The sequence below is a fragment of the Aulonocara sp. 'chitande type north' Nkhata Bay genome, linkage group LG6 (assembly GCF_057382095.1).
Source record: "Aulonocara sp. 'chitande type north' Nkhata Bay isolate Kocher_YH1m ecotype deep benthic linkage group LG6, A_spYH_male_GT1.1, whole genome shotgun sequence".
Classification (NCBI taxonomy): domain Eukaryota; kingdom Metazoa; phylum Chordata; class Actinopteri; order Cichliformes; family Cichlidae; genus Aulonocara; species Aulonocara sp. 'chitande type north' Nkhata Bay.
In genome coordinates this window covers 1,853,813-1,879,260 of record NC_141349.1, presented here as the reverse complement: position 1 = coordinate 1,879,260, position 25,448 = coordinate 1,853,813, and the positions used below count along the sequence as shown (strand labels likewise).

Genomic DNA, 25,448 nt, shown 5'->3' with positions numbered 1-25,448 from the left:
TAAAAAGCAGCACTCAAAGAATCCACAGTTATATTTGTTTATTACCAGATGATTGCACACAGGGTTCTAGCTGTACAGCAGGAACAGAACTTGGAAATAAGGTAAGAAATTAAGGGATAAAAGATTATCCTGTGAGTATACATCACTCTACCTTTCGCTCCAAAGCACATACACACACACAGTGTGTGAAATGATTTGTATAATAAATATGCATACCGGTTTCATGTTTTCCAGTTACAACAGTGTAATCAAAATGAACATGTAGATAAGTAACATGCACTGGAGGATATCTGAGCTGGGTAGTTTGTTGAGCCAGAAATACATGCACACGCAGATAAACATAAAAAAATCAGCTGTAGCACAGATTTAAATAAAGCCCCATCTAACAGAAGCCTGGTGTCTTACTGCAAAGTGCTCCACGCTCAAGTGCAAAAATAAAGAGTCTAAATGAAGAGCTTCTTCCTTCAACAAATACCAGTCTCTCCATCTCAAACACACATACACACAAATGTGTACTTCTGTAAAAAACAAAACATAGGAAGCAGGTCATCTTTATTAACTTTATAAATACTCCCCGTCAGCTACAGTCACACAAAGTCAAAAGCATGTGGTTATCTTCCTGCGTCCAGACTGCTGGGAGCAGTAAGGCTCATCACATCTTCCAGTTTGTGGCCACTCCGTAGCAGCGCTGTACTGTTTCCATCAGGGATGCTGCATCAGAGCTGCAACGCACGTTCATCTTCCTCTTTACATGTCAGCAAAATGAGGTGTACAAATACAGCTCCTCCCTACCACACCAAAAACTACAACACAGTTTAGAAGAGCGTCCTGGTTTAAGTCTTTTCTGTAATAATACGTCGTCTAAATCTCTTACAGTCGTCTGACTCACAGCATGTGGACATTTCATTCTTTATACCATCTGCTTGTCACCACACTCAAAATCTACCAACCACACATCAAATGGTTTTTGACAATGGTTTGGAAACTATTCATAAAAGCAAATATTTTGGTCTCTATGGATCGTTCCTACCTTCATAGCTGTATTGCAAGTGAATTTCCGAATAACTCCAGTTTTATTAAGGCTTAATGTTAGAGGTAAGGTCGCTTTCACTATGTGCTGACACAACCGGCTGTAGCTGGTATCTGTCTGTTCGACCTTACTTCCCCCAGCTGAGTCACTAAAACTGGACCTCTCAGCCGTGAGCGTGCTAATAAAATGATCATGCGGTACAGACTGTATCAGAAGTTCATCCTCCAGCTTTAGTGACTGGAATTCTAATAATATTATAGCCTCTTAATTAGCAAGTATGTGTATCAATGCACCGCATCTATGCATTTTAGCTGATATCTTATTACAAAAGTCTCAGGTCTAAATATGCTAACGTCTGGCTCCAAAGAATCAACATGGCACCAGCCAAAGCACTATAGCTAAAGGCTTTAAAATGAAGAATCCACAAACCAATGGTTGATATCACAGTTGCTTCATCCATCTTTTATATACAATATAAATTAAAGATCGGTGTGTATAAATTGCAGAAAACCAATCCCTACCAACACTCTTTTGCAGGGATTAGTGGTGTCCAAGTTAGTTTGAAGAAATGCAGACATGAATTTTTGCCCTACACTGAACGATAATGGTTGCAGCTGACCATACTCCAGTGGTGCACAGTGCTAGGGATGTAGGTCTGGATATACAAATAATCCTCCAGCATCACACTAGCTAATAGAGGCTAGTATATATTCTATACCTGAGTATCAGCATCATGAAAACTACATTTGGGGCAACCAATGCTAGGAATGGGCTACATAGCTTATAGTAAGGTTAGGATTATGAATCACATTCCTTGGTAAAGCAATTTGACAAACTAACCAGCTGTAACAAACACTTTAGTTACTAAAGCTGATAAAGTAATTTTAAGTTAAGTTCAGCTAAGTTACCATCAGCCCGAGGAGTTTGAATGCATCACTCATCCTTATCCAAATCAAACTAGCATTTTGTTACATGGGCTAGCTTGCAATTTGCACATGTTAGCAGGAACGCTAGTACTGATAAAAAAAAAAAAAAAAAAAAAAACAGAGGAAAGACAGAAAAAACAAATGTTCCTACTATAAACTGAATGCCCTGGCAGTAGAATACTGCCAGTAGTTTCAGAGTTTACATTTGTGAGAGAGAACTAACATTCCTCTAGCTAATGTTAGCTCACGTTAGCATCCCTGCCAAATTTCTTGTTACTAAGTATAAAAGCTAGTTGTTTAGCCTCAGCTGATTTGCTATTGTCACTAGCAAAATATTATGTGAAGTTACATAAATGTTTTTTTTGTCTTTATGTGAAGTTTGTGAAGACCTTGATGTTTGTTGACATTCCTGGATTTGACTTCTAAGCTAGCACCAGCAGCTCTATATGTAGTGGTTTACACATTTGCCTAACACGTGAATGGTTGTTGGTATGAGACCAAGAGTACAGTCTATCTCTGCCTCATAAAGGGTATAAAATTCTGCCAAATCAGAAACACAGAGCCATCTGCTGTGGCGACCCCTGGTTAATAAGGGAGCAGCAAAAAGGAGCTGTTTCTTTAAAGCTACCCTTAGCTAGTGTTGGCACTAGGAAGGGAAAACAAGCAAGGCACTTGGGAGTATAAGCATCTCATCTTATGGACTTCTGCAGAAAATGGAGGTCTGGATTAAAAAAAGAAGAAGGTGGTAATTTTAATAATATTATTATCAAAATTGGCAGCACTATTGCCTTTCAGCAAGAAGGTCCTGAGTTCAATTCCACCATCAGGCCGGGGTCTTCCTATGTGGGTTCTCCTTAGGTAGAGGCTCCTTCCTCCCATAGTTCAAACACATGCAGTTAGTGGGGTTAGGTTAACTGGTAACTCTAAATTGCCCATAGGTGTGAATGTGAATGGTTGTCTGTCTCTATGTGTTTGTCCTCTGACAGACTGGTGACCTGTCCAGGGTGTACCCTGCCCTTTGCCCTAAGACAGCTGTGATAGGCTCCAGCGACCCTGACAAAGAATAAGAGGATGGATGGATAACCAACATCTAACTTTCTGCATTGGAGACGTTACAGTCCTACAAGGTGTGACATCAGCTGCTTGCACATGAAAATTTCAAGTTTCTAATTAATGTTAGGATACATGTGTCATCAAGGGAGTATGCCAAGTTATAAATCATTTACTGATTAATTACTACTCATAAACACAGTTAGCTAATTTACACTTATTTTATTAGAAAACTGATTTTTCCCAATTCAAATGTATTATTGACACAATCTTTGTGAAAACTAAAACATCTAGAAATTGTCTATACAGAGATGTAAATAAATAATTTAAATAATTTAGCCATTTAGCTCTCGTCACTCATCACTGAGGACACAGTATAAAATATGGATGTAGCTTCCTGTTAGGAAAAATGAAGCCAATGTGGAAGTGCCTGTAAACCTGCATTCATCTCAAGGGAGCCGATGATGATAGCTGTGGTTGCAAAAAAGATTTCCAGTCCTCTGGAGGCACTTTGCTGCCGAGTTCAGTCACTCGATTTGACGTCATACTGAATAAAAAATGGAATCGATTTTGTAAGGTGATTATGCCACGTTTCAAAAAGGAGGATTAGCTCGTTGGCTAATGACTGCCCAGTTGGCAAGTGGATTCAGTCAGGCCTGCCCCTCTTTGTCACATGTCTGGAAACCAGTTCCACATAGAGCGTGTTTGCTTCAGTGGAGATGGGAGTTCAGTGTAAGCCAGACTAGCTGCTCTGTCTGAACGAGCACCATCCCAGAGGCAGTAACGTTAACCCTGACTGGTTAGATGTATAGATCTGCTCAGCATACAATGTTGGAAGTAATAAAGTAAGCAGCTAAACCCTGGCCACCTCTTCCTTTATGCCACCATGCTTCTCACTGTGACAGTTATGTTTAATCCTCCAGCCCAATAGATGGCGCTCTAATCAGCAGTGTGTTAGCACAGGCTACAGTGACTGCACAGCTGCTAGAGTCAGTATTAAGCATTGAGTACCCACTACATTTATTGTTTATGCCTTTGTCCACTTCACTTTGCCACGAGTTCAAAACAAGCACCTTCGAGGATTCTTACGACTGGGCTTCTGGCAGGGAGCGGCCGGGCTCACACGACACAGAGGGCCCCGCACCCACTAATCCATTTGTGTTGTGACACAGTAATGTTTTGGTTGTGACTGCTGACGACGAAGCGCTGCCACCAGTTATGGTACCGTTGAGGTTCCGGTAGGGCCGCTGCCGTGGTAACGAAGCCCTTCTGCGGGGGGCAGGTATGGCAGCTGAACCACGGAGGCACACCGAAGGGAAACTCAGGCCTACCAGGCAGCAGCCTGGACAGGAAATTGCCTCGTCCTGCTCAGAGGGCCCCCTTGGGTCTGAGGACAGGGCTCCACTGTAGTCACTTGAGCGGCCTCCTCGACCCCACTGCACTTGCTGACTGATTACCAGGCCTGAGCCGTTGTTGTTGTTGAGTCGTGGCAGAGGAGGCAAGGCAGACGTTGAGAAGGGAAGCCGCCAGCCCTTGGTCCGTATGGAGTTGCAGGAGGTAGAGGTGAGCAATGGTCTTTCAGGTGTAGCGTTCACGATCCTGTCTGTTGCCTCAGGAGATTTGGTGCAGTCCATGGCTTCTGTAAAACTTATGCTCTCCTCCTCTTCTTCGTCATCTTCCTCTTCCAATCGCTCCAGAGACACCATTTCCAATTCTACAGGAAAACCAGGATCCTCTGCCACCTGTATTTCCTTTCCAAAAGACTCTCTCCTCACACTTGGCTCATGTCTCATGTCTGCATGGTCAACGTGCAGCCTTCCTTGTATTCTCTCTGAAACCTTCGTCCCCTTCCTTGTGTCATCCTTCATATCCTCCCACGTCCTGTGCTTCATGGCCGCCTCTCGAGCGTCCTCATCCTTTTTTTCTTCCTCCCCCGCTGCGTGTCTGGGCAGAGCCACAGTCCGGCTGAGCTCTGGGGTGCAGGGCAGAGACTGGCACCTTCTTGGAGGCACTCTCATCCCTGACGCTTTTTTAAGAAGGTGGGGGGAGGTGCACATGTCAGGAAGTGCAGGTAGGGTAAAGGTCAGCGAGATGACGGACTTGCTGGGAGTGTCCAACAGTTTGCACCGTCCTCCGTTTAAGTCCTGTCTGAGAGAGAACGGGTTGACCCTTGCTGGGGTCCCGAGTAAAGGAGAAGGCAGGCTTCCTGGAGGTATCGTGTCTGACTGGCTCCTGGCCAAGCCTTGCCATAGCTGAGTGTGGTCCGCAGGGTGATAGGGAGAGCTTCGGCATCGGTACGGGCTGACGTCTGCTGCCACAGGCTCTAACCAAGGGAAACAAGGTGGAAGATGGAACAAGAGTCAGAGAGCACGACAGGTCACGAACCACAGAAAATACAAAGACAACATAACGTGTAAGAACATTCTTTTTTTCACTGGCAGCAAGGCGGCATCACCCCGTGACAAGGTCTCGCTATGCTCCTCTGTCTTCTCTTTGCCCTCACCTCCTACCAGCTGCAGCCAACGGCTGCTCTGTCCTCAGCCTCGTTCTGCTGGAGCTCATTATTATTGCACTGGTATCATTATCCCTCGTGTCACTCACAGGGTAACGTCACATCGTTGGGTTCTTTTTAAATTTTTGACAGGAGATAGATAAAACGGAAAATAATACCTCACTGTAACTGCTCTTTACCTGCCTCTTCTACAGTGCTGCAGCTCCAGTGGTGGCCAATGAGCCGGCCCCAAAAGTGAGGCAAAAAGTACATAAAGTACATGCAAATGAAAAATACATGAGTCTGAAAAACAGTCTGCAGTGTAAAGACCTGACTAGGCTCCATCCTGCAAAGCTGATCCATCAGCTTCATTGGTCAGAACACCCTGAGGTCTGTTTGTTTTAATCCGTGTCTCAAAGTATTCAGACCAGCATAAAGGTTTGAGGACCGAGCTACAAACATGTTTATTATTCTGTAAGGTCTTTCCTTGATGTGAAAAAAATATGAGCTATAATTTCATAGTTTCATGTATGTTTCAGACAGCAACTCAACATATATAGCTGTGACTTATTTATGTGCTACAAACATCCTTAAACATCCTTTAAGACTAACGATAGCATGTTAAAGCTTTACGGTCAATCAAAGGCAGCAGGTGAGGTTTTGTCTCCTTGTTCAGAATCCAGCTGTAGTAAATAAAACTAAGTAGAAGCTCAGTTTTCACAAAAACTACAGTTTTACTTTGGATTTTTACTTTTCGAGTTTTTGCTAGAACATGTTAGCATCCCTAACATCATCAGCAGCCTCGTTCCAATGCAGTGCAGTTTTCAGCAGCAGCATGGCAGCTGGGCTCAAGCGGTGACAGCATGTGTAGTTCTGTATTATACATCTTTGTTGATTAAAACATGAGAACAACAATGCAGCAAGATGAAACACGAAACCCGGTTAGCTGTGGCCGTGATGTCTGAACATGCTTCAAAGCATCGCAGGGACACATCAGGGGGTCGGGCTTTAACCTGCTCTAAGACCCAGAGAGAGTGAAACATTCAGAACAGTAGAACTTTAAAAATAAGTAGATAAAAAGGGTCTTTTTACCAAGTGCAACAGGCGTCTCTCCCTGCTGCTCTCTCTCCAGGGCCTCCAACGTGAAGACGATGTCAGAGAACGAGGGTCGACTCTCTGCATTCATCTGAAACGACACAGACGAACAGAGCCACGGTTTAGGATGCAGACAAAGCTTCAGTAGCTCCCGGTCGTGTTTGGGTTGTGACACGCTGTGCGTATACTTACGTTACAGCAGGTCACGGCGAGATTAAAGAATGCTGGTGGGCAGTCCCCGGCCATGTTCTCGAATGCATCCACATCCAAACCAAAGTCCTAGAGACAAACACACAGCTGGGAGAGTTAGCAGTTTCAAAATGCTTCAGGTCAAAGCTTTAGCCTGGATTAGGTCTGACATGTCCCACGCCGTATGACTGGTTTTGGGTATACGTGAGCTAACCCTGTGTATCTCTAGCTCAGGTGGGCCGACTACTAATTGGCAGGTTGGTGTTCAGCCTGCATATCACAGGACGCTGAACCTCCAGTTCCTCGATTGCATCCCTCACAGTGTGAATGTTAGATAAGGTGCAGAGCAAAGTGCTGTATGAATGTGCGTGACTGTGGGGACAGATTTATTTCCTACCTCTGTCCTCGGTAAAAAATCAGGATCAGCTTCAATCCGGCCAATGATCTCACACAGGATGATGCCATAAGCAAACACATCCACCTAAGAGAGAGGAGGTCCCGTTAGTTCTGGCTGTGTTAGGGCTCCAACTAGATTTCATACAGAAGTAAAATTCAAAACCAGACGGATGAAACTAACTCTTAACATCATCAGATGAACATGATGTCTTTGATCAGTTCCATGTGAAACAGGCAGGTATTCACTCATACAGGTCGAGGTGGCAGCATCGTGCCCTGGAGCTAGGTTGCTGCCAGTTGTACTGGAAACAACCTGCTAATAACAAATTATTCAACTTCACCAGTTGAAACATGGATAACAAACATACACCAAAGCTACTTTTGGAATTGATAAAACAGGAGACTAAGCTTCTGGAACAGCATTCCCAAAGCCCTGAAATCAACCTTATTGGAAACGTGTGGACTAAGCTTAAAAGCGGGACTTTGGCAGGAAACCAACTCACTTAAATGAGCTCTATGAAGTCTGCCAAGACCAAAAACAAACAACCTGGAGAATTTGGGGGCAGAGTCTAATGGTTGGTAACTTTAAATGCAATTACACAAACATGACCTTATGATTGACAGTTACACTGTGGTAGATTTCATTTTACAGTAAGTTTGTCTGGGAAAGTTGTTAGGCTGCTTTGGTACAGTTAATGTTAAGTAGAAGTATCCATTCAGTGTAGCCCTTATTAAGGTTTCCCCAGTCTCACGTTTGGATCGATATCTGTGATCCGGACGTAAACGAACTGATCAGGTCTTTGATGACGTGCTATGATGTGTGCATTGATTCTGACATGGAGAGCTAAGATGAGACGACGGCAAAGGGCTGTATAAATGTTATTTATACAGCGTCAAATCAGAACAACAACTGCCTCAGGGTGCTTTATATTATAAGGTAGAGACCCTACAATGATATGACCTCTATGAGCAACAGTGCTTTGGCAACAGTGGGGGAAAACCCTCCTTTTTAACAGGAAGAAACCTACAACAGAACAACGCTCTGGTAGCAATCTGCCGTGACTGGGTGGGTGGGGGGTAAGACAAACATACAAAGGGATCTTTTAGCTGCTTTGTATGTTTGCAATAATGTCTGCAATAAATTTCATCTTAACTGCAAACTCGACGTGGCTGAAAGAGGAAACGGCAACGATGCGTTTCCTATCAGCGTCTGACTCTGACTGGGGTCCCTGTCAGCTCAACTCCACATGCAATTGGTGAACGGTGTTGAACTCAGAGTGAGATTAAGAAGGAACATTTCAAACTAAGAGAAAGGAATAACCTTCATTTTTGGTCATCTGTTGGAAGAACGCTCAGCCACAGACTGTGGAAACACTTCACACATGCTTTTATGGTTTCAGGGGGAGTCAGAACTGAATTCTGAATCTATTACTTGTTGTAACTTTGTTGCGATTTATTGTTTTGATAACAGCATTTTGGTTATGTGGTAAATGATTTCTTGCCAGCCACATATTTAGCGAGAGCTGTTAATTATAGATTTCATTTTCTGCCAAAAAAGAGCATTTAATACTTATTTTCATTCGAGACTTCATTTCCCAGGATCCTTTGTTGTAGAGATGGAAGTTATTCATATTTAACTAAAAGGTTTGCGGGACCCATTATGATATGTTGCTCTGATGTTGGTCAGTTTTTGTGTTGTACACCCTTTTTCGAAGTCTTATATAAAGACTATCGCTTCTATAACTGATGTCTGACCCATTTTTCTTGGATCAGTGGATTTGCCACAACATTATGTGGCTTTGCTTGGCTGCTTATACTGAGAAATGTTCCTATAGTTACACATTGTTGTAGCAGCTGCTAGTTACAGCACACAGTTAGCACAGTTGTAAGCTAGCCCCAACCCATCATATGTGACTGTGTGAAAGGATACTGGTCACTCAGTATCCTGCGTTTCTACAAACGCACAAAGACAACACAAATACCAACATATTCAAAATAACAAGTTCAAATAAAAAAAGAAGAGAAAACAGAGGGTAAGACAAACACGAGGAATCCAGACAGTCTGTTAACATCAGCTAATATTAGCCACTGGCTCGTACCGAGTAAAGAGTTCATTGCTTATAATTAAATAAAGGAAGGAGGGTCACAAAAAGATTACACTCTAATACTGTACTCCAGTTTTACAGAAGCAAAGACGCTCACCTTCTCGTTGTAAAGTTCTCCTCTCAGAACCTCAGGGGCCATCCAGTACGGAGAGCCCACAATGGCCAGAGGCTGCTTCTCTGAACCTTCACTGTAAAGAGAGGGGAGTGGACCGGTCTGTCATTAGGAACCTAATGTGAATGCTCTTCATGATCTATCTAATCACACTTAAAAAAATCCTGCCAATGATCACTTTGTAGATCATACATGAAAACAAGGAATATAACGTTTGAATATTAATTCCCGTTTATTTTAACGTGAGAACGATCAGAGCTGGAGTGGAGAATCGCTGGATTTGACTTTTTAATAGAAGGTTACGATGTTTCCACTTTCCTTTTAATGTCTGGGACACATTCTGGTACCTGTGCACAAACAGACCACGCTCTCTAACACAGACAAAACAGCTGCTTTGATCAAATTTATAGAAGCTCAGGAGAGAAAAGATTTGTCCTGCACCTGTAATCAGGGATCTTCTCTGCCAGGCCAAAGTCTCCCACCACAGCAGTGAACGTGCCATTCTCACAGCGAACCAGACAATTCTGCAACAGATAAACAGTCGAGAAATGAATATATGCAAACAACAGCTGGTAAAAACAGTCTCATTCTATAAAGAACAATGAGAGAGACAGAAGTACAATTTAAAAAGTTTCATTTTTGTCGTCGCTTTCATCAGTGCAGGTACGCGACTCGTGTGCCGTACCTTAGATGTGAGGTCCCTGTGGAATATGCCCTTACTGTGCAGGTACTGCAGTCCTCGGGCGATATCCAGAGACAGAGCCATCCTGACTCCCCACGACAGATACAGGTCACTGTCCAACAGCTGCTCCAGGTTACCCCCGTTTATGTACTGCACAGAAAGAGACGATAGGGTGAGCCAGACACAAGCAAGATCCAGAAATGCTGCAAGCTCATTTATCTCAAGAGGGAAGCTGTCCTGTGGTCTGACCAACTCAGGTGCCATGTCTCCCACTGTAAACCAGTCAGGGGATTCTTCCCAGCACACAGTTTAAAACATGTGTCCCAACCTCAGACCTGCTACCCAGTGCAAGAATTCACTGCATTAAGGAAAATATATGAATCAGGAAAGCTGCCCAAACACATGCAGAGCTGCTAAACGTGGGCTGGTTTAATCCCCTGGTCCTCCGGGGACCCTGATGGGCCTCTCTAAATGGGACTTAGCATTTCTTGCTTTTGAATGTTTGAATGTCGTCTTTGCACAACTTCTAAATGAATATAGGAGGAGAGACATGAGAATAAGGTGTAGCTGTGGAAACCTGGAAATGTTGTCAGCACGAAGAGGACAAAACAAAAGTCTTACCTCAGTCAAAGCGTGCAGCTGACCTTCATGCACACAAACCCCGAGAAACCTGACAGGAAGTCAAGAAACACGATTTAATCACTTCTACGTGTCAGTAACCATGGCGCCCATCCATCGATGGACAGCTTGGAATGTGTTGATGTGGCACCCCCTTGTGTCCCTCAGAGGAACGACAGAACATTTGTGTCACAACTTCAAAACTTTAGACTTTGTAAATTGTTATTATTACACATTTTAAGCTTCAATATGATTTGTTTTTGATCGGCCTTTTATGAGGGGAAATGAGATTTCCATTTTAAAGTCTACAAAAATAAAGTGTAAAAAACCTTTTTTTGATTTTTTCTTTTGAGTGAACCTGTTAAAATGTGCTGAAGTTAACTCTGGCAAAGGTCTTATTCATGCAATAAATATAGAACAAACATTAATGTACAACATATACACAGTGCTTTTAAAAGCTATTTGCCCCCTTGCTCATTTGTATCTTTTTGGTATATGTCACACTTACATATTTCAGATTATCGAACAGATGTTAATATTAGACAAAGATCAGCAGAGTAAATACAAAAAGCATTTTTTAAAGGATGATTTTATTTATTTAAGGGGCAAAATGTTCTTCGAATCTCACTGTAATCAAAATCGAACATTGAATTTTTAATCAGCACATTTACACCTACCTAAGAATGTTGGGATGGCACAGCCTGTTCATAAGCTGCACTTCTCGTAGCATGTTAGCTTTGTTGCTAGCCAGCGTGTTCATTTTCAGTGCCATGACCTGCCCTGTGATCCTGTGCTGCACCTGGTACAGAGAAAGAGAAAGCCAAAGGCAGAGAATGATTGTTCACAGACTAACAGTGTGAACGTCTCTCCACCTCTGCTTCAACAAAGTCTGCCACAAAACCTCAAGTTGTGAAATTTAAGACCAGCATGTAACACAATCCTGTAACGTTGGACCCCGAGAACGCTGATTCTGTTCATCTGAATGTTTCATTGGGAGAAACGTTTGGTACAAGTGACTCGTCACAGCTGCACATTTTAGCACAATAGCCTCACGAGGCCATAAACTCGGTCTCCCTCGCCTTATTTTGATACGTACAGTTTGAGCTGCAGCTACAGTAGGTCATGTGGTCACCAGGGTCACTGACTGGTGCTTGCAAAGTTGATACAGTGTCTGCACCTCCAAGCACTTGCATGCGTTTGTGTTTGTGTGCGTATATTAATAGTACAGCTAATAGGCTTTCTGGATTTCCCATCACTCCTCCTGATCTGCACAAATCCACTGGGCTGCTACTGAGCAGAGCGCATGTGTGTGCACGCACGCACACACATACACACAACCAGTGCTTGTTAACAGTCTGAATGGCCCGGGAGTCTGGAGGTGTGGGACCTGATTGACCTAAAGCCAACCAGGGGGCAGCGGGTCAAACAGGTGGTGGGCGGGGTGTAGGGGACACCTGTGATGGCCCTGGTTTACCTGAGACAGGAGGACCTGGTGATGGCCTCCAGGGGGGGCAGAGGGCAGCCAATGACTTTTTAGGCGGTGTTAATGACTCTCTGTGCAGCCTTCCTGTTCTCAGTCGTGGCTCCTGAGTATCAAACACCACTGAGGAGCTGTAGAAGGCCAGCAGCAGCTCCTGGTCCAGGTTATTTTTCCTCGGGGGAGGTGCAGTCCCTGTAAGGCCTTCTTTACTGGGTGATAGTGTTGTGGGTCCAGCTGAGATCAGCAGAGATGTGGGTGCCCAGAACCCACCAGTTCTCCACTTATAATGAGAGGGGAGTGGACCTGTCTGTGCCTCCTGAAGTCCATTATGAGTTCTTTGGTTTTAAGGATGTTTAGCTTCAGGTTGTTCTCTACCTCCACCCTGTACGCCAGCTCACCTCCATCAGAGATGCTACTGTTGAGTTGGGTGCTGTGATTGGACCTTCAAACTGACAAGAAGGAGACTTAAGTCCTGATACTGATAGAACGTGTTTATTGTAAAGTAAAAGTGAAAACATATGAAATAAAAACTGTTAAAGACTAACACTGCAGCAGCTGTCTCTGCTCCTCTGGTTGCATTTTGTGTGGTCTTTGTGCTGTTGTTGCTTATTGTGCACTGTAATGGAGTTCTTACACGAATAATATGCTCTGCTGTGTGACACAGAAAATCCAAGAACTCTACTGTAGTTTTATTGGGTGAAATTAGTTAGTAAACATGTTATTACTGTGTTTGCCACTTTCCTAATTTACTTTTTTGTATGTTTGTCACACTTAAATGCTTCAGACCATCAAACAAATTTAAATATTAGACAAAGATAACACAAGTAAACACAAAATGCAGTTTCCAGATGAAGGTGTTTAGCCCTGTGTTAAAGAGTGATCGCCTTCCAAACCTAATAAGTGGTTGGGCCACCCTTAGCAGAAGAACTGCAATCAAGCGTTTGCAGTAACTGTTAATGAGTCTCTTGCAGCACTGCTGGCCCACTCATCTTTGCAGATTTGTTGTAATTCAGCCACATTGGGGGGTTTTCAAGGACAAACCACCTTTCAAAGGTCATGCCACAGCATCTCAATCGGATACAGGTCAGGACTCAGCCATGCAGAGGACTCAGAGGACTCAGCCATGCACAGGTAGACTTGCTGGTGTGTTTCGGATCATTGTCAAGTGAGCTTCAGCTTGAGGTCATGAACAGATGTGCGGACATTCTCCATCATGTTTTGGTAAACAGCAGAACTCGTGCTTCCATTTACCACAGCAAGTCTTCCAGGTGCTGATGCAGCAAAACAGCCCCAGACCATCACACTGACACCAACAAATGTTACTGTGGTATGATGTTTTCTGAAATGCTGTTACTGTTACTCCAGATGTAATGGGACACACACCTTCAACATTTGTCTCGTCAGTCCACAGAGTGTTTTTCCAAAAGTCTGGGCTAGGGCTGGGCCATATCATACCGTTCACGGTAATACCAGTATAATGTTGGGCAACGATAGGAAAATGAAACATGGCGATAGAATATGGGTAAAATGCACAGGCGCAGTGCCTTTGTTTACATACGCACACGGTGGCAAAAGCATGCCGGCGACGCAGAATGAGGAGGGTGAAAGTGGATCGTTGAATGAAACCATGAACCTGAACTGGTTTGTAAAAATGCTGCAGCTTCACTGGTGTGGAACTGGTTTAGCTTTTGTCCATCAGATACACAACAAAGCACTATTTTTGGTAGCGCATGCTAGCGGGCCGTCGTTATTACCGTGTTGTTTGGAAAATACGGCACACTTAAAATCAATCCTTTGATTTTTCTGAAAGTCGACAGAGCCCCTTATAATCCCGTGTGCCTTATGTATGAACTCTGGTTGTGTTTACTGACCTCGAAACGATTTTATGTACACGGCGCTCGAAAATCTGTCAAATGTTTTAGTACGACTTTGCTAAGCTACGAAGCCGCACCGCTTGATGGATTGTGGGAGCGTTACGGCTATCGTAGGCGGAGCCTCGCGGAGTGATACGTGCTGTGCTTCAACATAATGTTACCGTATTGTGTGTGTATAAGCTCTTTTTAAGTTTTGTGGATGTTATACAAGGTTATGCTGAGGATGTGTCGGCCAGTTTCCACTGGAAATGCCTTTTGGTTAAACTGTCAGCGAGGAATTTGCACTGTTACATTTTTATATAACTTTAATGCAGATAAAAAACAGCTGCTTGTTTAAGTAAAAATACATTGATGGTTTTTGCACTAATAAAGTTGTGGAGTTGTAAAGTATTTTGTCTCGTGTCGATTATATCATCAGTTATATCGTTATCGCAAAATATCGTGATAAATATTTTTGGTCACATCGCCCTGCTCTAGTCTGGGGGATCATCAAGATGTTTTCTGGTAAACGAGTCTTTATGGTTCTTTTGCTCAGCAGTGGGTTTCGTCTTTGAACTCTGCCATAAGAAAGACTCTGGGCAATAATGGCCTGGAGTCATGAACACTGACCATAACTCTCTCCTGTACTCACTCTACACCTACGGCTGCACGGCCACTAGCAACTCCAACATCATTGTGAAGTAGGGCTGAACGATTATGGAAAATAATCTAATTGCGATTTTTTGCCCCAATATTGCGATTGCGATGCGATATGCGATTATTTTTTAAGGTCTTTGTCTTCTGTATTATTAAACAAAGACAAGCAATACATCATATAGTATGGCCAATACTATATTACATTAATTTTAAACTGTTCTTTCCTGGAAGACAGACCTCTGTTATGATGACATGAGGTGATGCATGAATTGATGACTGACATTTTTATTTAACTTCTTCAATCACAACAGTATATTTGAACATACACAATAGTTTATTTTTAGCTTACAAACATCTGAGCATAAAGTGCTGACAAGGAACCCTGGTGTAAACATTAAAATGAAAGTCAGTACAATGTGCAGATTGCAGAAATATACATAAACAAAATCAGTGGCTTTACCACACTCAGTTTTTCGACATCTGTGAACTACTAGACAGTCATTCAATTAAAAAATAATATTAAATAAATAAAACTAATAAATAAAAAATACACACATCTTACTGATCTCTGCAGTCAGTAACATTACACATAAAGTGCAAACATAATAGCAATTGTATAAACACACACACAAACACGCCTTTAAAGTTTAAAGGCGTGAAATTGGACGGTCTAGTTCTGATTAGCGTCACCGCTGTCTCGGTGGAGTTTAATAAACTCGGCCGTCTGCTTCTTGCTATCTAAAATATAACCAGACACTGGTGTAAATTCTCGACTGTCTCATACTTCTGTTTAATAAGTTTTCTGTTTGACGTTTAGTCAGCTGTGTGAAAACCAAGGAGGAACCCACCCGGGGGATTAATAAAGTTTTATTTTATCTAATCTAATAACTTTAATCTCAGCCAAACCGATTTACTCACGAACAAACAAAACACTGAAAAAAGCCCAACAATAACATTTTTAGGTTGTCTAAGTGACATATATATTACGTTTAACCCGAGCAGCGAAACTCCGCGGTGATCTGAAAATGATGTGCCGGGAGTTGTGCCGTTCTCGGCCGCATCAGTAACCCTCGAGCTCCCGGCTAGCTGTCGAGCTGGTGGGTAGCAGACGCCTCCGAAAACGTCGAAGCACTTTTGCAAATATGGGATATCTTGATAAACCGAGCAGATATTTGATGTTTACACAGCTACTCTCTCGCCTGAAAATATGTTAAAAGTTTATTTTGTGACCCAGAAAGATTAGTATGAGTAATTTTAAAACTTAGTAGCGGCCGCCATTGTTGGAAACTGGAGTTTGGCTGGGCCGCGCTATGAATTCTGGGATATGGTAGTAATTTGGACAGCCTTCGGCGCGTCGCTGTGACATAATCGGTCTACAAATGCGGCCTCAGGAGGATGCAGCCCATGAATTTGGACATGTCCAGAGTATAATCGCAGCCTTTGCGGTTAGAAAATTGCACTTGATCATGTCGCGATATTATCGCAAATGCGATATATCGTTCAGCCCTATTGTGAAGTATGCAGAGGACACTACAGTGGTGGGTCTTATCACCAAAGGTGATGAGACGGCTTACTGCTGTGCCATTGAGAGCGTCCTCACTGGATGCATCACCACCTGGTACGGCAACAGCACCGCTTACAACCAGAAAGCTCTCCAGAGAGTAGTGCGGTGTGCCGAAAGGATAATTGGAGGTGAGCTTCCCTCCCTCCAGGACATCTACAGGCAGCGGTGCCTGAAGAAAGTGAGGAGGAACCGAACCAGCAGACAGAGCCTTTTCCATCAGGCCATCAGGCTGCTGAACACTTCATAGACACCTCATCTTCTCTTATCAGTACACTATGCACTCCACAATGTAGATGAATGCCATTTGTCTTGCACATTTTCAACTGCTAACCTCTGTAGATTTAATTTTTATATCTATAGAGATCTACATAGAGATCTAGATAGATAGATAGAGATCTAGATAGAGATCTAGATAGATAGATAGATAGATAGAGATCTAGATAGATAGATAGATAGATAGAGATCTAGATAGATAGATAGATAGATAGATAGAGATCTAGATAGATAGATAGATAGATCGATAGATAGATCGATAGATAGATAGATAGATAGATAGATAGATATACATATTCAGTAATGCACACATATTCATTCTTATAATTCTCAGATTCCCATCCTTATATTTTGCTTGTTCTTCTATTATTGCATTTTGCACCTCTGTTGCTTGTGAAGCTCACACACAACAATGACACTCGCAGTGCTGTACCAGTGTACATGTGATGTGACAACAAAACTGGTTTGCTTTGATTTTGATTTGATTTAACTAAGGCAAGTGAGGCCTGCAGTTCTTTGGATGTTGGGCTCTTTTGTGACCCGTTGGATGAGTCGTCGCTCTTTCAGCTGTTCCATGTTTTCATCATTGGTGGATGATGGCTCTCACGGAGCTTTAGAAATGACTTTATAACCCTTTCCAGACTGAGAGATCTCAGTAACTTTGTTTCTCAGCTGTTCCTGCATTTCCTTGGATCGCGGCATGTCGTCCGGCTTTTGAGGATCTTCTGGTCTGCTTTGTCAGGCACGTCCTATTTATGTGATCTCTTGATCTGGAACAGCTGTGGCAGTAATCAGGCCTGGGTTTGGATTTTTGTTCCCCCTTTATAATTAACGCCTTCAATAACAAACTGCATTTTCTATTTAGTTGTGTTATCTTTGTCTAATATTTAAATTTGTTTGACGGTCTGAAACATTTAAGTAACAAACATACAAAAAATAGGACGTCAGGAAGGGCCAAACAGCACTGCAGCAGACCTCATCTGTGTGTAGCATCTACACAGTTTATAGATGTAGCTGACTCATCATGCTTGCTACCATTATTTGATTATTAGAGCTCAGCCACGTTGCTGAATATGCAATCTTAAATATGTTGTCTTTAGCTACAAAACAAACAAAACAATAAACATGGAAGAAGTGCTCCCAGCATGTGGTAAAATTATTAATTACTTTAACAAACATGCATTTGTGAAACTTAAACACAGTCTCATTTCAAAATGGAATAAAAGAAGTGGACACGATGCATTTGACCCTACGGTCCACCCAGTCTGTCCCCGCTGGTCCCCATGTCCAAACCTAAGAAGACCTGCACAGCAGCCATTGCTTTGCTTTTACCTCTTAACCCTCTCAGGCTCAAATTAAACTTTTTGTTGCTAATGCACAACCAAGTCCTGCAGTGGTACTTCTGAGTAAAAGAAACTCATAATTTATGTATGTGGGGTGATCAGGTTGTTCATTTTTAACTGTTGCAAATCTGCAACGCCTGCCCTGAGAGGGTTAAAATGTGACTTGTCCTAGAGAGCTCTGCACAAGAATTAAAATGTGCACAAATGGCAAATAAAAATCTTGAATTTTTTCCTTTTTAGAGAATGAAACCATGCGCAAACTGAGTTTTCTGGTGAGCAAACAAGAACAAGCTGCAAAATATCCAAGTTTAAGTGTGGAAAAGCATTCATTCATTTAAGTGTGAGACAATTAAACTGGTGACGTTTCCACACTCACGTCTGCACAATAAAAGCTTTTGCTCTTTCTTTGGCTCTGGGGGGTAAATCTTTGGCTTAGAAGAAGAAAAATCTCCACTTTGTATAAACCTCTCCCTGAGCAAATAATAAGGCGTGCTGCTTTTCATGCCTTCACATCTTCTTGAGCCTCCGCTCAGGAGGCGATCACTCATGTACACACACGGTTACCTGGAAGAAAAGTGAACTGTGGTGCAAAAGGGGAAAGTTGTTGATGCCCCTAAATGTGCTTCCATCCATCTTCTGCATATTTGTTATTTCTTACAAAAAGAAGTATTAAAAAAAGAAGGACTGAAATAAAGAAAGAAGGTTTTACACTCGGCTTTTTGTGTAACAGCACCAAGTTTGCAGGCATGCGAGCAGCAGACACAAAGCTCTACACTGTAGTCACACAGCAGCTTTACTTAATGCGATTGAGCTGCTCTACTTTGGGGGAAGTGATGCAGTGCAGCAGGAAACTTCACGCTACAGGTGCAGCTGTTTACAATAATGACACACATGCTCGTAACTATTCTGTCTTTAGCCAGGTTACATGTAGAAATGTCAGCTGTTTGATGAGCTCTGGAAACCCAACCACATCTGAGACTTTTTGAATAATCCTGGTATCAAACCACACGTGTGAAAGTTGACCACACAAGTCTTGGTACCACATTTAATGAACCGTCCCATTTACCCAGGCTAGGACTACAGCAGCTTGTGACCACCCTCGGCTGGGCTTGTGTCTCCTCTCAACCTCTAACCAGTGCTCCTTTGCATGTAAGGCAGACGTCTTATACGCATACATAATGTGATAACAAGAATATGGGGAAATAGTTGATGTTGGAAGCTGGTTGTAGCTCACACATGAGTATACGACTACGTATGGCTAAATCAGAGTAGCAGCAGGGTAACCCACCAACAGGGTGACGCACCTGTACGGCAACACGTGTAATACAAACAATACCAACAGTGACAATTCTGAAAATGGGAGCAACATAACTTTAAAGGTATAAATAATAATAAACACGTTTTTAGGTAGAGCTGTTTTTTATGCTGCTACTGTTTCTTCAAACTGCAGCGACACACAGATGCATTAGCCTGGTAAATGAACACTGTCCATTAATGCAGATGGATGGGACTGGTAGCATTTGCTGCCTAGCTCCCACATTAGCATTACTGTTGTGCTATGGCAATGATAAGAGACCACTAATGTACAGCGATAACTAAACCTGAAGCAGAAGAGTTGTGTGACTGTTGGTACTGACACTGCTGCACGGCTCCACCGTGGCTGCAACATAAGCTGCTCTATTTCACACTCTTGCCAACATGCACATTGCTCTGGATGCAAGAGTGGATGGAGTTGGTGGAGTATAAGAACTGCTGAGAGGGACCAAGGCCCAGGAGCATCCGAGTGATTATCTTCAACTACACAACAGACGACAACAGCGGCTTCTTCTTTCTTGCTGAGCATAAAATAAAAGTCTACACGAGACAAAAAAAGAGCGAGTGGTCACATGAGGTCATTAAGGTCACAGGTTCGCTGTGCTCGCTCGTAGGAGGCCGTTGGGGTTCTCTCAGTCATTTAAGGACCTCTACCTTACAGCGTGAAGGCCCTGGGGCAACTGTTGTTGTGATTTGGTGCTTTCACAGGCTACCATTAGGACAAGGTGACAACCTCACTGGGGGTAAATATCTGGAACTTCACATCAGCTGTTTGGATGAGAACTGAAACAGTCTTTGGAAAAATAAAAAAAGGATGCTGGCAGCCTTCAGCTTGCCTGCTGTAGGTGCAGCATCAAATATTGCTTGATGTTTGGTAAACCAGGGACAGACCTTGCACTTGCTTACCTACTGCAGAGTAACGGCTATGCAAGGTTTAAGGGAGCTACATCACCAGGCACTAACCGAGGCAGTCGTGTCAGCCTCTATGCTGAGCGTCACTTAGAGCTGTCAGCAGCTGATGCAAACCTCAATCCATGGATGAGACAACATCCAGGGCTGGAGGCATCTGTTGCTCCGCCCCATGGAGTTTTAAATTGCACACATACCATTCACTAAATCTGACCACAGGAAAGTTTCTGTTTCTATACGAGGCTAAAATCAGAAATGTAAAATGTAGATTCAAATCAATGTTTTACAAGCTAACTCGTGTATTTCCGAATAATATTTTTTCTTTTGGGAAATTGTTAAACTGTGTCTTTGCTGAAAAAGAGCTATGGAGAAGTTTGCTAAGATGTCAGTCTGACTTCTGTACAGTCAAAAAGAAATAAAAGCTCTAACACTGACTGACTGACACAGGAACAGCTGTTTCCTGTATTTGAAAACTCAAGTAGTTAATGAGATATTTCCAATTGATGATGCCAAATGAAGAAACATGCTAATTTAAGTGTCCACTGCTACGCTGAATGAAGGCTTTAAAGGAAAACTTTGCCCGTTTATTAAAAAACGAGGAGCGATCGTCAGTGAGGAATCACTCATCTGTGCTGTTCTGAACATTAACACAAACATAAACACACTGGAGTGAAGACCTGCTGTGAGTGGTTTGCTGAATAGCTGCGATAATGTTTTCTATTCCTGGAAAGGAAGAAGAAAACAAGTCTTAAAAGCTTTGCACATGTTTGGTTTTGCTTTGTCTCCTCAGTTCAATACAATCTCATTTGTATATCACCAGTTTAGAATGGTTCATAATGGTTCCCTCATACAGCACTGAAATCAGATGATCTCCTGCGATGACTGTGGGGAGGAAGAACTCCCTTTTTAAAAGTCAGAGAGTCTCTGATGGCAGTCGGTGCTCGTACTATCTGAAACAGGTTCCATGTAATTGCTAACTTTGAGTTTGATATCAGACCGACAGCAGGACGACTCCTTCTTATGGCAACATTGACGCCAGGTTTCAGTGACAGCGCTTGACAATACCACAACTTTGTCATGTTGGATCAAACAGATACTGTCAAAGTTCAACTTTGACGACATCATTTGTACTAAAAAAAAAAAAAAAGGTGAAATTGCCATAATATAGTATCGTGAGTGAAGTACAGTGATATCGTGATAGCGCTGGCAAAACCTGGGGTAAGTGTCCTGCAGTCACCAGTGAATTTATTGGGGTAGCCCTTCCCATAGCCACAGATCAACTGGCACCAGTTGATGTAAATCTGGTCCGAGTGGGTACCGGAGCCGTAAAACAGGTCCAAGCTTGTGCCTCGAGCACAGCTGGTGCCACTAATAACTCAGAGTTGGACAAGTTGGAAAAACTCCTCAACAGGAAATGAAATCCTCTCAGGAACACTTTGATCAATCAAAACCAAACTGCCAAAATGGGCCTGTGACTCCGCCCACACACATATGCTCTGTTTAACCTTCTGTATCCCACTGTTGACTAATAACAACTGCCACTGGCCGACAAGCGTATACCACAGACTGGAGACACTTAATCATAAATTAGGATTAAAAACAGATATATGTGCATCAAATAGTTTCCATGTTTCCCCGACAAATCAAAACACACTGGCTGTAGTTTGTATCCTGTCAGAAGGCTGTTTAGCTCCGCTGTCAACAAGCCCAGTGTGAAGCATCCATGTCTGTGAGGCAGTGAAACAGGTCAGAGAGCGTCTGCTGCAACGATAACCAAGGGGTGACGAGGATATCCCAAACCGCTGGTCTTACTGAAGCTTTGAGGTGCAGCATCGTCGCTCTGACGTCATCAGCAAGTAAACTCTCAGATGATGTGCCAGTGTAATCAGACCCTTTATCACAAGGAAGTGTGGCTTTTTAAAGACACTGTGGGCTGCATCTGTGGTCCTAGCATCACATCACAGGTGGCTAGCTGTCAGGTTTTTAGAGACTACTTTATTTTCTCTATAGAGAAGGGTTGCACATCTAGTCTGCTGGCAATAACTGCAAATATATCATGACTAAATCATTCTGCATGTTTATGCACAGTTTCCTTCATTACAGCTCTGACGTCAGCTAAGGAGGTAAGGGCTCAGGTCAGGAGGAAGAGAATGAGGTGACGAGGGAGCAGTGGAGGAGGAGTGTGATGAAGCTCATGCCATCCAGCCATGTGTTGTTCAGCCAGCTCCAAACTACACGGTCGTTCTCTTTATTATGGTCTTGTGCTGATGATTGACTAACTTTATTATTCAGCTCATATACAGTTCAGTTTTATTTACACAGCCCCAAATCACAACAACAGTCGCCTCAAGGCGCTTTATACTGTAAGGTCGACCCTACAATAACACATACAGAGAAAACCCAACAATCATATGACCCCCTATGAGCAGCACTTTGGTGACAGTGGGAAGGAAAAACTCCCTTTTAACAGGAAGAAACCTCAGACAGAACCAGGCTCAGGGAGGGGCGGCGCCATCTGCTGCGACCGGCTGAGGTGAACACTTCTCCTACACCCCGCCCATCTAAAATCCCACCGTACCCTCATGGAAAATATAAATTAACACTTTTCAGTGGTTTATTCGATACGTTCAAGTGTTTCCTTCAAAGTTCTGGACGCTCTGTGGGAATACTAACCGGGTACAGAGGGTTAACCTGCACCAGTTCATATTTCATTTAGTCTCACAAACACTACAGTGCAGGGACACATGACTGTCACCAAGGGTGGCTTTATGTGCCGTCACATATTCTTTTCAGGTTGTGGATCATGGCATAAGTAATAAATCAATAGCTTATTAGCTGACAACAAAGCATTACTAATAACAACTGCAAACTCACAGCAGGAAGAACATTTTAACTGTCTGATGTCTAATAAACGAATATAACTTAGAGTACGTGACTGAAAATCACCTAAAACTAAACTAAAAGGCTAAAAATGATCCGGGGGAGCAACTGGCTGTATCTATGGCAACAGCACGGCTTCGTAGTACAAGAGTCAAGATGGTGCACTGACCTGTCGGCTCTCCAGCTGTCACCGAGGAATGGAAAACAGAAAAATACAATAAAGACGACCCAGGACTATTGAGCAGCTACGATCCTCTATTAGACAGCGGGCCCATAGTCCTCTCCCAAACATCCAGGTACTAGTCTGGTCCCAGACTTGAACCTTCTCTCGGAGAATAGAGGGGGATGCTGCACAGGGGGAATCACAGCCCTGTCCCAAGAGTTTGAGCTGTACAGCTGCCATCAAATTACAAACGGGCTAATATTTTCCTTAAATGGTCCGTTTTCTTAGTTTAAAAGTTGTATTTCTTTTCTAGTAAAAAAGTAAGTAAGTAAAATTTATTTATATAGCACATTTCACAGATAAAAATCACAAAGTGCTTTACAGTAAGATCAGACATACAAGTTAAAATTAATTAAATTAGTTAAAAGCCCGTTTGTATAAAAATGTCTTCAGCTGCTTTTTAAAGGAGTCAGTAGAGTCTAGACAGCGTAAAGACAACGGCAGAGAGTTCCACAGCCTGTGTTCTACTGTGAATAAAGTCTGTGAGTGACAAAACGAATCGTGTCACTGCTAAACCCTCAACTCTCCAAATGTGGTCTTTTTGCAAAGTCTTATTAAAACGTGTGCTCAGAGAATCAAAAATTCACGTGCAGGAAAATTCTACTTCAGAAACATCTATTAATACAATAAATGCCATCCTACTTTCCAAACGCCTGTCAGTCTGCATTAGTTGACAATAAACTGTCCCGCACACCTTTCACCTCCAACATCTAAAGCTAGCAGAAATCTAGCAAAAACAAAAGCAGGACAAACTGATTTTCTCAGCAGAGGAAACTCATCTGTAAAGGCTATAAAGCAGAGCAGGGAGGGCCGGCGTCCTGCAGGTTGTAGATATCACCTGAATCACATGATTAGTTCATCATCAGGCCTCTGGAGAACTTTAAGACATGTTGAGGAGGTCATGTGGATCATCTGTGTTGGGTCAAGAACACATCTAAAAGCTGCAGGACACCGGCCCTCGAGGAGTTCCCCACACCTGCTATAAAGTGTCAGACCCCAGCCACTGTCTGTCTATCTGAATGTGTGGGAAGATGAAGGAAACGTGGCTTCTTCACGGGGGGATTATGGGGCACACCAGCAGAGGACTACTCTGACGCTGCAGTTGACTCAGGTGAGGTCACATACCTTGAAGACCTCCGAGAAGAAGCCTGAACCGATCTTCTCACAGAAGAAGTCATCGATGCGGGCCAGGCTGGACACAGCACTCCTCAAGGCTCGGTACGAGGAGGGCCGGATCCGGTTGGGTGCGTGGATGCTATGCAGAGCTGGCTCATCGAGGCTGCCGTGACCCTCCTCAGGGTCACAGAAGCAGCACTCGGAGTGGTAGTCCATAGTGCTGACAGTTCTCCAGATGCTCTGAAACCCTGATTCTCAGACCACCGCAGTCCTCGGGTACGAGGTGATGGTGCCTCCCACCATCATAGTGTCACAGAGACCAATGAGCCGACAGTATTGTTTAACCACGGCGCTGCTGTGGTCGCCCCAGTGTGTGCTGTAGGTTACTGCTCAGTTTATGTCCTTCTTCCGTTACTGAGCCAAACGTCTCATCTGTTCATCACCCCCCCATGCTGCCCCAACAGCTCCTGCCTGACAAAGTTTCAACTCGTTCAAGTCACGCAGTGTTTGGAATTCCCGCTGCCCATGAACGCCTCCTCAGCGTGTGGGTGAGAGAGGAGGCTCGGTTCCTTCCGTCATCCCGCACGTTTGATGGATGCCGCAGTTCCACGGCACCGGGAGCCGGCCATACACGCAGAGCCCTGCGGAAGCATTAAAGGCACATTATTAGGAACAGCAGCCCTTACGGTGGCTGCAGGTGGATTTACAGCAAGAGATCCGCATCACCGCGTATCACTGCGCTGTTTGCGCCGACGAACAAGAGCTCGGGCCCATCTCCGACTGGAACCATGACACCAGCAGCCAGAGTGACCACCACCTCCACCCAATCACATCGGGCCGGCTCCACCAGACTGCCTGACTAACTAAGACTGACAGGCCCCATTAAACCTGCTGCTTTAGAATAAAGAGTCCCGCTGATGCAGCGTGCTGAGCCTCCCTGTAATGCGCCTCCCTCGCTGCTGATAACGGGAGCTTCCACAGGCACAGGTAGACACGTCGGTGTGACCGGGGACGTCCTGCGCTCCGAGGACCGGAGCATCTGCTGCTCCTAATCCCGTGTGTCTCCGTGCTTCGCCGGGAGCAGGCTGGGACGGATACCACAAACGGAAGTGGCCGAACCAAGCGCCCGAGAGGCACTCGGA

At 43.6% G+C, this 25,448-nt stretch overlaps 1 protein-coding gene across 3 annotated transcripts; it reads right to left on the bottom strand.

The window, feature by feature from the left end:
• On the bottom strand, window positions 1–25,448 carry LOC147326982 (dual specificity testis-specific protein kinase 2-like). Of its 3 annotated transcripts, XM_086294574.1 has the most exons (12): window positions 25,033–25,448; window positions 24,316–24,947; window positions 23,137–23,151; window positions 11,372–11,493; window positions 10,698–10,746; window positions 10,080–10,226; window positions 9,836–9,918; window positions 9,380–9,470; window positions 7,179–7,262; window positions 6,785–6,871; window positions 6,590–6,683; window positions 1–5,329 (listed from the first exon to the last, which is right to left on the bottom strand). In XM_086294574.1, exons 2-12 carry the CDS (start codon window positions 24,520–24,522, stop codon window positions 4,092–4,094), a joined length of 2,217 nt encoding a protein of 738 aa, XP_086150700.1. In that variant the 5' UTR covers window positions 24,523–24,947; window positions 25,033–25,448; the 3' UTR covers window positions 1–4,091. The 3 variants fall into 3 exon arrangements, with proteins under 3 accessions (XP_086150700.1, XP_086150701.1, XP_086150702.1); XM_086294575.1 differs by lacking the exon at window positions 23,137–23,151 and having other exon boundaries at window positions 3–5,329; window positions 24,316–25,447; XM_086294576.1 differs by lacking the exons at window positions 23,137–23,151; window positions 24,316–24,947; window positions 25,033–25,448 and adding an exon at window positions 12,169–14,868 and having other exon boundaries at window positions 3–5,329.

Bases quoted from the DNA above. Each gene is read 5' to 3' on its own strand.
- LOC147326982 (XM_086294574.1), bottom strand. From the start codon at position 24,522: ATGGACTACCACTCCGAGTGCTGCTTCTGTGACCCTGAGGAGGGTCAC. The intron at 6,872-7,178 runs GTAGGAAATAAA...GTTTGTCTCTAG, and splicing joins ATTTTTTACCGAGGACAGAG to GACTTTGGTTTGGATGTGGA. The intron at 5,330-6,589 runs GTAAAAAGACCC...TCCCTTGGTTAG, and splicing joins AGAGACGCCTGTTGCACTTG to AGCCTGTGGCAGCAGACGTC.